The sequence below is a fragment of the Vanacampus margaritifer genome, chromosome 16 (assembly GCF_051991255.1).
Source record: "Vanacampus margaritifer isolate UIUO_Vmar chromosome 16, RoL_Vmar_1.0, whole genome shotgun sequence".
Classification (NCBI taxonomy): Eukaryota; Metazoa; Chordata; class Actinopteri; order Syngnathiformes; family Syngnathidae; genus Vanacampus; species Vanacampus margaritifer.
Window position 1 is genome coordinate 5,921,943 of NC_135447.1, and position 14,411 is coordinate 5,936,353.

A 14,411-nucleotide genomic window follows, 5' to 3' on the forward strand; every position below is an offset into this window, starting at 1 on the left:
CTAAAAAACAATTAACGGGAATTTTTTTTATATATATATATATATAAATAATGAAACAGACCTGGATTTGGCACCTTTGCTAAAAAAAAAAATACTAAAAGTTTTACTCTATTTTTCTTCACATTCACGCTTATGGAAAAATTTACTTAGCATGTAACTTTCTGGAATGTGGGAGGAAGCCTAGGGAGCACACGCAAACGCCACCCAATAAGAACGAAACTGAGATTTGAACCCTGAACCACCGAACTGCGAGGCGGATATACTAACCACTATAGCACTAAAAAACAATTAACGGGAAATTTTTTTTATATATATATATATATATATAAATAATGAAACAGACCTGGATTTGGCACCTTTGCTAAAAAAATTTTTTTTTTAAAAATACTAAAAGTTTTACTCTATTTTTCTTCACATTCACGCCTATGGAAAAATTTACTTAGCATGTATTTTTTTGGAATGAAAGCCAGAGAAAACCAATGCAAGCACAGGGAGCACACGCAAACGCCACCCATTAAGACCGAAACTGAGATTTGAACCCTTAACCACCGAACTGCGAGGCGGATATACTAACCACTATAGCACTAAAAAAACAATTTACTGTTTAAAAAAATAAGTCATATATAAATAATGAAACCTGTATAAATACAGCCTTAGAGCCAAGGGATTATCAAGTTAAACGTACCTGTAGAGATAATAGAAGAAAGAGACCAGATAAAAGCCCAGCTTACACCACGACTCCTTCTGACAGTAATTGAGAATGTCAGCGTTCATCACACTCACGGGATCGTACATGACCTCTGACCCATCGGCTGGTCGATGGAAAAACCTGAGAAGAATATAAGAAGTTTCACTTTTTAACTGTCGCCCGTGGATCGGAAGCACTTTTAAGACACGCGCAAGTCGTACCTCCACAGATGGTAGAAGAGAAGCGGGATATTTAAGCCAAGCGTGACCCACTCTTCGGCACACATGAACATTAGGCAAAAGAGTCCATGGATAGAATACTCCGGTACCACCAACTAAAAACAGCACAGAGAGGAGAGATTTCTAGTTTCTAGAATGTTCTATATGTGTTACAAGGGAGATGTAATCATTTAGAGTTGAGTTTATTTAGCACCTATGAAGTGCTCAACATAAAAGCGCCTAAAAATGACATACTGTACCTACATTTGAGCATATTTTGGTTTCTCTATTATTCTACGAGATTGAAATGATTAGAAACATCTTATTAATTCATTATTATTGTATCTTATTTTACTTACACTATACGCAATAATGGTATTTATATGACATATATCATTGTATCCTACATGTACATGTTCTTATGATTTTGATCATTTGCCCCACTTGACTCATTCACTGCCATTGACGGCTATAGACGTCAAAAATTCATTTGAACTATTTCTATTAGTTGAACATTTTTTCACCCTTTTGTTAACAAGAGTGTGAAAAACTTGATTTTTTTAATTGTACATTTAGAACAGATAAAAAAAATTGTGATTAATCGTGAGTTAACTAGTGAAGTCATGCAATTAATTACAATAAAAAAAATTGTAACGACGCCCCTAATTTTTTAATAATCTTTTCTCTTTTTTTATCGCGTCAAGCGATTATTTCTTTTAAAATTGTAATTAATTGCATGACTTCAATAGTTAACTCACGATTAATCACACATTTTATATCTGTTCTAAATGTACAATATTTGTTTCTAGGTTTTCATGCTCTTGTTAACAAAAGTGGGAAAAAAAATTAAACTCATAGAAATAGTTAATAATAATAAAATTTTAACCGCCTGACGCCCCAAATTTTTAATAATCTTTTTTATTTTTTTTAAATTGCAAGGCGATTAAAATTTTTAATTATAATTAATCTCATAACTTCAATAATTAACTCACGATTAATCACAAATTTTATATCTGTTTTAAACGTATAAAAAATATATATTTTCATACTCTTATTGACAAAAGTGGGAAAAGTGTAAAACTAATAGAAATAGTTCAAATGAATTTTTGACATCTATAGCAGGCAATGGCAGTGAATGAGTTAATCGGATTTCATGAATTTCAAAATGTCTTCCTCTGTGTGACGGATATGACAGACAATGTTTTGTCTGTAAAATGTGTAAGAAGAATCCCTATATGATCATGTAAGAGTTATGAATCAGTGTGTGGGTGTTGAGTGAAGCAGTGAAGGTGGCTCCACGTGAAATGGAGAGTGCGTTCATGGCGCTCCCAACAGAGGGGGAGACAAATGAAGCCCCCCCGGTGTCGTTATCGAGCTGTGGCAGGTGAAAAGCCGACGTTACTCACTCTGCGAAGAAGGTTGCAGATTCGCTCGATATTGAGAATCCTTTCCCTCTGTGGATCGGGCACAAGGAAAAAGACAGTCTTTTATTCTTCCACATCCATTTCTTAATTTCAATGCTTAATATGGTGGCTCTTTTTAGTCTGAAAGACATTCAAAAAAAAAAAAAAAAACTTTCATAGTGAATTAAAGCAGTTTTTCAAAACTACTGCAGTTTTTAAAAATATATATTAAATTATTATTATTTTTTAAGCTTATGATTGTAGCCTCAATTATGCCGTATGACAAATTAGTTATTTTTGTAATAATAATAATAATAATAATAATAAACTTGGCTCAGTATGTTTCTATAACCAGGATGGGTGAAGATAAAAATAACTGCAGGTTTATTTAGATGTTCTCCTGTAATCTTGTTTTGCCTTTCAGTATTAAGACATCTATTTCAACTCCAATGATATCAGCCAGAGCCCCTCGTGGAAGATGAATTCAAATTCCCCAGATTGCCTCAAAGTGGACTCTGCCCTGGTTCTGGTTTCAAAACCTCACACTCACTTATCCTTCCGGACTTGGTTTGCCTTATGTATGTCATGTCCTGTATGTTGTTGCACATTTGCACTACATCCCTTTTTAACGTATTTAAACATAAACACTTTTTTGTTTGCGCCCCTTTCAGGTGCATATAACATAAGGTTTACTAAATCCGTGGCTATTCTTTATAAAGTAAAAGAGAGGTCTTCATATAATGTACTCTTCTGTCATTTTGTGTTGAAGTTTTGAACAATGTGTATAGAAAACAAAAATAGACCCAATTATTAAATTACAGGGAAAAACTCAATTATTTACTTACTTACTAAATTATTTATACGATTTTTTATTTTTTTTTTTAAACTTATGGTTATCGTGTATTTGAAAACACTGGAGAATGCTTTTTCGTGCAGTAAACAAAAGTCTGCCTGATTTGGATTTTTTTTTTTTTTAATTAAGTGAAGAAAACTATCATTTGAAGGATTTGTTTATTTTTGAAACATGTAAAGTGAGGAGTCTGAGGACAACATAAAATACAGATGTGTTTCAGTTTTGGGAGTAAAATTTATACAATGGACTTTTCTTTTTTATTTGCTGCTCTCTCTTTCTCTCTCTGCTTGTTAAAGTGACATTTTTCATTTTCTGGACATTTTGATTAGTCCTGATAAAGATAATGCTAGGAAAATATATTTTCATTCTGTATAAGTGTGTGTGTGTGCGTACATGCTGGCACGCCTCCACGCACTCCCACAGCCTGATTTCACAGTTTCCTCTCCCACTCCTCATCACTCTCACTTTGCAGCCTCACATTGTTGCTGGAACATTCGCTAAGAATCTCACAGCCGACTTGCAAAGTGTATAATAGCAGTCAGCACTGTTTTACGTTGTCAACAGAAATGTAAACCTTTTCATTCATTTATTCATCAATTCTCTGCTCTTATTGAATGAGATGAAACTTTGTACAATGTTTGAACTTGTGATCCCATTGTGTAAATAGTGGCCTCATTTGCATCAGGTCTAGACTATAAATGTATTGCGCAAATGAGATAATGTCATTTGGGAAAATTAACTCATTCACTGCCATAAATTCATAAAAAAAAAAAAAAAGAATAAAAATTAGGGGTGACAGGCAATTCATTTTTTGAATTGTAATTAATCGCATGACTTCACTAGTTAACTAACAATTAATCACAAATTTTATATCCGTTCTAAATGTACAATAAAAAAAAATTCTAGATTTTCATACTCTTGTTAACAAACGTGGAGAAAATGTTAAACTAATAGAAATAGTTGAAATGATTTTTTTTTTTTACATTTATAGCCATCAATGGCAGTGAATGAATAAAAAAAAGAAAAAAGATTATTAAAAATTCAGGACGTCAGGCAATTATCATTATTGTCATTTAATATGTCATTTGGGAAAATTAACTCATTCACTGCCATAAATTCATTTAAAAAAAAAAGAATAAAAATTAGGGGTGACAGGCAATTAATTTTTTTAATCGCATGACTTTACGAATTAACTCACGATTAATCACAAATTTTATATCTGTTCTAAATGTCCAATTAAAAAAAATCTAGGTTTTTATACTCAATTGTTAACAAAAGTGGAACAAATGTTAAACTAATAGAAATACTTCAAATGAATTTTTGACATTTATAGCCGTCAATGGAAGTGAATGAGTTCATGTTAAATCTGCATACAAACAAGAGTTTAAAACAATGAGCGTCCTGAGGAAAAAAAAGCAACATTTTCTTCATTGTGATAAGTCCGATTTTCTCTGATGACTAATAGGAACTCTGATGTGGAAAAAAAAAATCCTCCATCCATCAAAAGAACAAGAATGCCTGAATGTTTTTGACACTTCCAGGTAGATTTTTCTGCTTGCACATGCAACACAAGGCGTCTCTTACCGCCCTGGTAGGATTGCTCTGGTCGATGGGGTTTTTGAAGTCTGTTCGTAGCTCATCAAACGCAATAATCTGTGAAAGACAGCACACGTGCACTTGTTTACATTCACACGCCTTAGAATGTTCTAGTGAAGACATGCGGATGCTAAAAGTTTGTGTTTATGACCTCTACATGATGACAGTTTATGAATAATAACAAAGAACTAAAAAAAAAAATTATAGAAACATGGTCTACGTATATAGAATTTTTTAACCTAATTCTGGTTACTTAATTCTGTCTGTTAGCGAGAGCCACTACATTGTGATAACTTACATTGATGTTTCTGCATTTGGCAATTTATTATTATATTATATTATTAGTAGGAGATTTTTTTTAATGGGCTTTAGGTGAACTGATGAATACACACACGCTCGCAAGCACGCACGCACGCACACCCACATACTCACCCACATACAAAAAAAACTATATATATATATATATATATATATATATATATATATATATATATATATATATATGTGTGTGTGTGTATATGTATATATATGTATATATATTTAAAATAAATAAATAAATAAAAAACATTTATTATTTTTTTTTTAATTTATTTGTTTTTTTTAAAAAAGGAGAGCAATGATGATGTCAAATCGAATGAACAATACTGAGCTCTCCTGGGGGGGAAAAAAAATGCAGTGCATAATGCTAATTTTAATGTCTCTACTGAATGTTTATTAAATGCTAGAACAAAAAAATTGAGCTTTGTTTTGTTTCGGTTTCTGAAAGCATAATTTAATTAGCCACATAATGTTTTTCCTGATATTTCTGCAAAAATGAATATTATAATAAATAAAACAAAATACAAATCTACACACATGCCACTAAATGTATCTTTGGTTGGAATTTGATAACAAAATTGACAGCAAACATGCAAAGTGAACGTTTCCGTGACTCTCTCAATCCTTTCTCACGTTTGTAAACAGATACAGTTTCCATAGCAACAGCCAAGGCAAACCCCTCAGTGGGTGCCATGGTTACTAATGTAAGTGAGCAAACGATCTGATTGGCTGACAGCCGATTTCAATTGGGATATTCTGGCAGTGCGTTGAGGCTCGCTGGGGGAATGATGATGGTGGTGGGTGGTTCGAGATCATCGTTTCTTTCAATCACATGGTTGAACGGCAAGCCAGACATCCGCTGCCTTTTCCCCTCCGCCCCCTTTCTTTCTCACACAGACACGCCGACTGACTAATATGTAGTCACTAAAGTCACACCGTTCGTCATTTGCAGTCTCAGATTTCTGTCAAGTATTTTGAAGGCCATATTATGTCGTCCTCGCGATTGTTGTGGAGCGTATCCCGGCGGAAGTCTCTGGTGACATCTGTGCAAATTTGACGGGAAAACTGCGGCCGATTCGTACCAGGTAGTCCGGGCAACATGAGTGCTTTGCCGCCTCCCTGAATCCATTATGTGCCGTTTGCGGTGGTGTTGAACACCTTGTTTGAGGAGCGGGTTTATTGTGGATTTGTCAACATACATGGATGGAGCCGAGTAGGGGGAGAAAGCTGTTCTGATGAGAATTTAGTAGGGTTGTCTCTCCCTTAGTTTAAGCATAACCAATATCAAATATAATATCAAATATTCTGGGAAAGGGAAGTCAACTCCAATTTTATTTTATTTTTTACAATAATAAGTTCTACGCAGCACCACTCATCTCAACACGGCATTCTGATTAATATTGTGTTTGTGGAATATGAATTAAGCAGCAAAATCCACCCATTTTTATCCATCTCAGGGGGGCGGCCATTTTGCCACATGTCGTCAATTTAAGATTACATTACGTTTGCTCAGGGCTCAGGTAATGACCAATCACAGCTCAGCTTTGCCAACGTTACATGACCAAGCTCAGAAAACAGGTGAGCCGTGATTGGTTGTTACCTGAGCAGCTGTGATGTCATTTTCAGTCGCGAGCAAGACGTAAAATGGCCGCCCTCCGAGATGATAAAGAACATTTTTGGGTTAACTTGTATTTTGGAGCTTTTCCAGCTCATGTCTGCAGGGCGTCTGCCGTGTTTGTGGGGTGTTTCAAAGCGAAATGAATCACTCTTGGAGAGAGTGACGCTGTGGGGTTGCACACATACACAATTCAGTGTTTCAGAGACTCCCTTTTTTTTTTTTTTCAGAGCTCAGTATTGTTCATTCGGTAATTTTACTGATTTGACATGTCATCATCATTGCTCAGTTTTTTTTAAATATAATTTTTTTTATTATTATTTTTTGTTAATTATTTTTTTTAATTATTATTATTATTTAAAAAAAAAAATTGCTTCAGAGACTCCCAATCGAGTCATTATATCCTCTTGTTCCGCTGTTTGCCATGCACAAGAACAATGTGCCACATGATGCTTTTTCACAGGCCATTTAAAAGCACCTGACAGTGACATACACACGCAATTACTTTCCAAAGAGCTTGTCTTCAGCTACAAAGTGACATCATTACTTACATTCATCCCAGCTGTGACATACACATGTGCACCTGATCGCTTCTGGAGGTGCCTCTGCTGTGTTGCGCTTGTACAACTACGTGTGGGCGGATGTGTTTGTCTGACTTGTGCAAAGGTTTGCTGTCCGACCCCCCGCGTGAATCCACTTTTAAGCGCTGTTCTCACCTGCCAGATGACAAAGAAGATGAGGGCGGCGCACAGCACCAAGGTGAGCATGTAGCAGAAGGCCGCAAAGGTGAACGCCATGGCGGTGCCAGCCAGCCTGACGACGAGACGGGTCGAGAGAGATAAAGGGAAGACCCCCTTTGTCTCTCTCGGTCTGTGGCTTCCTGCAGCCTTCTTCTCCCTGGGGAGATTTGTCTTTCTCGCTTTGAGCCTCTCAGGTGCAGCTCTGGATCGAGCACTCAGTTTCAGCTGTAATTAAGAATAAGTTCTAGTTTCAGTGTCGTGCAGTTTAGAAAGGTGTTCAAACTGTGGCCCGGGGGCCAATTGCGGCCCGTTGTCCGTATTTAAGCGGTCCGCGACAAATACTACAAAAAGGACGTTTGCTACTAAAAAAAAAGTTTTATATACTGTAAAGCCTTTTAAAATATACAAAGGTGCAAATGAGCTCATTACAATTAAACAACTAACAACATATCTCTTTATTTATTTATTATTTATTTCTTTTTACAAGCAATAATGGATTCCTCTACTTCCAAGAACAGAATTGTGAGCATATCACACTAATGATGTAACAATATCCAAACATCACGATATGATATTATCACGATATGAAGCTCATGGTATGATAATTATGGCGATATTGTGGGGAGTTTGGCGTTCTAAAAAAGGTTACAATATTGCAAACAAATGACCTCATACTAAAAAAAACAACAACACAAGATTGTGCTTTTCTACATAAGAGCAATGCATATAAACAACCCACAATCTAATAAGACTTAATATTGACTTTCATCTGACCATTAGCGGACATTTTAAACATAGAAAGGCCAAAACATGCCTTGTGAAAATTCAACTGCACAAAAGAAAAAACTAGCCATCAGAGGATGTTAGAACTGCACAAATGGAAATCAATCTGACTTTTTTTTAACAGATGTGCTGCGTTATCGTTACAACTCTAACTGCTCTTTAAATGGTCAGTTCATGACATTCCTGTATTGATCCTGTTTTGGTTCTGAATACAGGGATGGGATTTAGCTGTTGTGTTCAGTGCAGGGGCAGATATTTTGGAGTGGGTTACAGGGTCTCGGAACACCCCCAAATTTGGTAAAATTCTTAAATATTTGTCTTATAGATAGCTGTTCATGTTGCGTTTTTTCAAAAACACTGCAATATATACACAATATACAATTGCTTGACTGTCTGATTTTAGTGTGATCAATTAAAGTAAACAAAAAAAAATCAAAATGGCCCTTGCGTCCTTCAATTTTTTCTGTATGTGGCCCTCGGAAGGAAAAGTTTGGACATAGCAATATGAACATTCATCACATACTTTATATTCCCACTGACCAACAAATGACAGCAGAAATATTTTTGAGAATTATTGTCAAAGATGCTTAAGCATTTTTCTTTTATGGCTTTCAGTCCAATTGTTGCTTATTAGTAAAACACGAGCGAAGTGTTCTGCCCAACTGTTGCCTTGTTACACAAGCGGTCTCTTGATGTCTTCCTTAAGTTGAAAGCGTGAAGAGTCGATGAATGGATCATTGCAAGGCTTATAGAAAATAAGAGTTTTAGGCGGAAATGATTAGAAGCAAATCTAAGTAAATCGTCAGTAGAAGGACAGTGGAGTAACATTGTGGACTGATGTCAGAGTATTGAGCGGCGAGTACCTGTTTCTGGCTGATGACGTATCTGCCACAGAACAGAACATTCCACTCGGTCCGCGTCTTGGTCAATTTGGGTCGACAGCATGTCACAACTCTCGTCTCTCATCCCTAAACCATCTCCACTCATCAACATTTAAAAGAGGCTCGGCTGTCTGGTTAAATTCTTAAGAAAACATGTCAACAAAAGGATTTGGACTTCAAAAATACCATTTTCCACATCGTTCTTTTGTTCTCCCTGTCCTCTCTGTCTTAAAAAAAAAAAAATCTATGATAGAAAAAAAAACGCAGAGCGTGTTTCTTTATTTTCTGACTCTTCTGCCCGTCTGCTTCCTTTGACTGGGAGAGATGTATTTCTATTATGCTCAATATTGGAAGGAGCAGCCAATCGCGTCACCCGGTTTTCCCTCTCTCTCTCTCTCTCTCCTCTCTCTCTCTCTCTCTCTCTCTCTCTCTCTCTCTCTCTCCTCCCCCTCTCTCTCTCTCTCATTTATACATTTCCATAATCGCCTCTCTCATTTATACATTTCCATAATCGCCTGTTCCCCAGAGGCTGATGAGGGGGCAGGGCAACCAGAAAATGTTTTTTCCCTTTTGTCTGCAACTCTATTGTACCCATTCACCAATTATTTCAATCCGCCGTTCTGTAATTCTCCTTATTTCCAACCTCACATTCCAAAAGTGTCATAGATGAACGGTGCGGTCGTTAAAGGTCCATCTCAGCTTCATTACAATTTTGTCTCGTTATAAGCATTTCCTGTTGTGATGTGAAAGATGGAAATGATTGAAGACTAGAAAAAAAAAGACCAGCAATCATTGTATGGAATAACATAGCACGACCAAGCAGCTGTAGGCACTTATTGGTGCCCCCAACCTCAAAGGGGAAGTGTCTCATTTCACATCACTCTACATCTTAAGTGTTTTTACTCAGTTTAAAGTGAAAGGACCCAAAATACACTTCCTGTATGTCCCAAATATTAAATGTCAAGTGTCAAAAGTGCAAAAGCAGAACTCAGTGCCAAGGCATATAAAAATACTGTATAGCAGCCTATTTTTTTGCCATACATTGTGTTTAATACAATTTGATGTAGTTCTACATCTGCATCACGAAAACCCAGTATGTATGGAGGAGACTAATCTGAATTCAACAGCGCTGCAAATTCTAAAAGGGGAGAACATACAAATTCCACACAGTCTATCTGAGAATTTTAACCCACAATCTCAGATTATTCAGACTATTTTCATGATGCCCATTCTTTCCCTACTTCATCACCTTTGACCTCCTACGAAAACTTTAAGGAGGTTACATGGCGTTCAGACCATCCAATCTGGCTTTAGCATGGAACTATTGTTGAGCTATATCAAAACCAATCACTCTTTTGTAATTGACCGGTGGTCAGGCTGACAAAGGGCCATTACTCCACATATTTCTATAACTCTCAGGAGTAATAACTATGATTAGCGACTCCCCTCCTGCCCTACACAAATACTTTGCAGTTAACAATAAAACATGATACAACTCATTAATCATAAAGAACAACTTTCCAGAATGAACTGATTTTTCCTCTGGTTTCCAGGAGTTTGTGCTTTTTAATTTCATTTGAACAAATCATTTGATTGAGTTGACAGCACGGTGGCGCAATGGTTAAAACGCCTCCTGTTTTCAATCTTGACTGCAGCCTTCCTGTTGTACTCCCACATCCCAAAAACATGGATGTTACATATATGTCTGTCTATATTTGCCCTGTGAAAATAGCCTATATTATTTTTAATTGTATTTTTAATTTTAAATTTATTTTTAATTGTATTTTTAATTTTTAATTTATTTTAAAATTTTTTATTTTTAATCTGAATATTTTGGCAGTTGATGCTTTGAAGAACAGAAAACAGTCAGATATACAGCAAAATATATGTTTAAATAAACGATTACAGCAGATGATCCATAAATGGCTCTAGTCTGCCCTCTAGCGGTAGAAATAGGGTGTTGGTAACTAATATAGAAAATGTAAACTTGGTGTAGGGCTGGGGCACTATGATTCTAATGAATAATTGTGTTTCTTTGAAATGTGGACGATAAAGATCATTTATCCACCTAAATTATGACAAATGTTCACAACCTATGACGTTCAATAATTCATGGAGAAAACGTGAATTATTAAAGTCAGGACTGGACAATACAATTATTTTATTCAAGCAAAAAGGCAGTGCAGTAATGATATCTGGGGGTCATTGTGGCTATTAATACTTAAGTGGTAAAACAAAACAAAAGAAGACAACCCAAAAATTCTGTTTACTTTAATATGTTAAGTCCACTAGTCTAAACACGGCATTCTGATTAATATTGTATCTGTGGAATATGAATGAAGCAGCACAATCCACTTGATTTTATACATATCTCAGGCGGCGGCCATTTTGACATTTCTTGTCAACTGAAACTGTCATCACAGTTGCTGAGTGCTCAGCTAAGTTAGGCAACGACCAATCACGCCTCAGCTGGCAAATGTCCCACGAACTCAGAAAACAGGTGCGGCGCGAGTGGTGATGTCATTTTCAGGCGACAGCAAGTGGCAAAATGGCCGCCTCTGAGCTGGATAAACGTATTATTAATCAGAATGTGAGACTAGTGAGACCGTATAGATTAGAACATATCATAAACAATTCAGATTTTCTCTATGTGTACTTTCAATAATCAATGTGGAATCTACTGCATTATTTATTTTTGTAATGATGATAAATTGGAGATTGACACGTTTAATCCTCTCGGGAAAAGGGCAGCACGCAGCAATGTTCTCATCAGTTTGATGCTGCAGATGAAGAGCGACAGATACTAAACGATCCACAAGATGGCGACATGCTGGAGAGAGGAACAGCAACAGATGGACTCATTAAGTGTCTAACTGGACTGATTATTAAATGACTCACCACCGTTTCTAAATACCTGCTGTGGAACTTTATGTACAACAGCTTCCATTATGCCATTAAGACTACATATATAGAAAAACATCCGCATTGCTAATTCGGATGACAATCTGCAGCCAGGTTTGATGGAAAGCTCCGTCCTAAACCAGACAGAAAACCAATTAACCTCAGTCGTGTCGTTTGGGTGGGACCGAAAGCGTTGCTCTGTGAATTGAGCGACTAAGTGCAGCATTTAGTGAGATATTGCAGCGAGGAATGTAGCCATCCTTGGGGAACGATATGATGTTAGCGGCACCATCTATATGCTTATACACAAAGAAAAGTCAATTAAACTTCTCATGACCTTTGAGCCTGTGCTTTATATGTTCTTGAGTACTTTATAGCAATTAAAGTGAGTCTCAAACAAGCCCGGAGATATTACACTTGACCCATACGTGTGTCTTTCTATCATCAATTTGACACGTTTGCAATATTGAATAAATTCTAATGATATAATGTGTGCCGTAATTGGTCGCCAACCAGTCCTTGGTATAGTTTCCCACTAATGCAAACCACAAAAATAAACATGACTAATACGGATCTGGTATTAGATCTAATTGCATTGTGCAAGTCTAATTATTGTGAGTGCACTTCATGTTGTAATGGCCTGGTAATGATAGACGACATCAAATTGAAAATTGTGCGTCTGTCTTCATGGCAGCAACAAGAACACTGCTCCTTATTGGTTGCCCTGGCAGCGTTATGCTTGAAGCAACACAATAGACAATGAAATGCACAGCAACGAGCATTTCCGAGCATGTGCCGAGCAAATAACTCAACTGGACGAGAGTGATAAAAATGTCTCCCATCTATGGATGTTCCGTGGCGCAAATATTACCATAGCAACAGAAACAAAGTCAGTGATGTTGCTGAAACGTCATTTGCACTGAAAAGACATTACCTTTTTCTTTTTTTTCTTTTTACTCAATAAACTAGCATGGATCAAATCAAGTGTTAATGTTATTAAACATGGTGTGACATATTTTAGTTAATGATAACGTCACAAGTGTAATATTTTATTCCGTTTTTATGCCTGTGATATGTACTCAATAAGGGTGTGCCAAAAAATCGATTCTCATAAGAATCGCGATTCTCATTTAGTACGATTCAGAATCGATTTTAAATGTCCCAAAATCGATTTTATTTACATTATTATATACTGTTTTCCCTTTGTTTGTGTGTGCCTTTATTGGGAGCGCTGTTCATGTTGCACCCAATTGGGCCACTGAGGGGCAGTGTGGTTCCACGCGGTCTGATACACTGTTAAGTTGTAGCCACATTAGAGAGTAGAAGGAAAAAGTCACGATCAAGTTATTCCAATAAAAGTAGCTTTTTTTGCAGCGTGGAGCCGTTCTTTTCAGTGATAAAAGTGCAGCGAGTAGCGCTCTAATTAGCATTAGCGAGTCAGACTGGAGTAGATCATTACAATTCCTTGAAATTGAAGCAAAAATTATTGTCAGTCAAATCATTGTGAATCAAAAATCGTTCTTAATCGAAAATCGATTCTGAATCGAATCGCTCACGCAAAAATTCCCACCCCTAGTGCTCAATGGCGCACTTAAATGTTGGGATTCAGTAAGAAATCTCTTAAGATGATGTCACATAGAATCAAGCTAAGACGATGGTCCTCGCTGAAAACCAAAGCAAAGCAAATGATTGAATATTTGATTATATATTTTCATGGGACAACACTGAAGAAATTACACTTTGACAAAATGAAAAGCAGTCAGTTTATACAACAATGTGAAAATCCCTTGGCAACAAAAGTGAGTACACCCCTACGGGAAAATGTCCAAATTAAGCATGGTTTGTCATTTCCTTGTAACACTAATGAGCTACATCACACTGGGAAAGGAAAATGACTAACTGTTTCCTGGAAGGGGTGTTCTCACTTTTGTTGCCAAGGATTTGTTTACCTATTAATGGCAATTAAGCTTAATTATTAACATAAACATAATCGGCATCACTGTAAAGGACACCATATTACATATAACTATATTTAAAAAAAATTCCAGATGGAAAGGGGGAGAAAATTGAGTGTCTCTGCAGGTGATCGACATCTAATCGCGATATGTTGAAGTTAAAAGAGAAGAAATAGAAGATAGGAGAGGATGATTTGCTATGATGACCCCTGAATAAAAAAAAAGTGAAAGAACAACATCCAATTCCAACAAGCTCATGCGTGCCTAATAGTTACCACATCTGCCTCTTTGCTGTTGTTGCTCATTATTAAATCATACTATTGCACTTAACAACAAGGCTCCTTTCTGACAGTTATTAAAGGGAACAGCTTGTAGCAACCACAGAAGAAGAAATGCCAGATGATAAGCCCACCCACACTTATTTAAGCCACTTGCCATTCACATTCACACCTATGGACAA

The 14,411-nt window shown here is 36.4% G+C and overlaps 1 protein-coding gene across 2 annotated transcripts in view; it reads right to left on the bottom strand.

The window, feature by feature from the left end:
- The window catches only part of cnih2 (cornichon family AMPA receptor auxiliary protein 2), a 40,478-nt gene that overhangs the window by 3,530 nt on the left and 22,537 nt on the right, over positions 1–14,411 (bottom strand). The window contains exons 1-6 of one of the 2 annotated variants that reach the window (XM_077546456.1): positions 9,078–9,472; positions 7,408–7,656; positions 4,747–4,815; positions 2,313–2,360; positions 910–1,022; positions 686–829 (exon numbers count right to left, since the gene is read on the bottom strand). In XM_077546456.1, the coding sequence (XP_077402582.1) occupies positions 686–829; positions 910–1,022; positions 2,313–2,360; positions 4,747–4,815; positions 7,408–7,488 (455 nt within the window). In that variant the 5' untranslated portion in view covers positions 7,489–7,656; positions 9,078–9,472. Of the gene's footprint in view, positions 1–685; positions 830–909; positions 1,023–2,312; positions 2,361–4,746; positions 4,816–7,407; positions 7,657–9,077; positions 9,473–14,411 lie in introns of those variants that run through there. The other variant, XM_077546457.1, reaches the window with a different exon arrangement.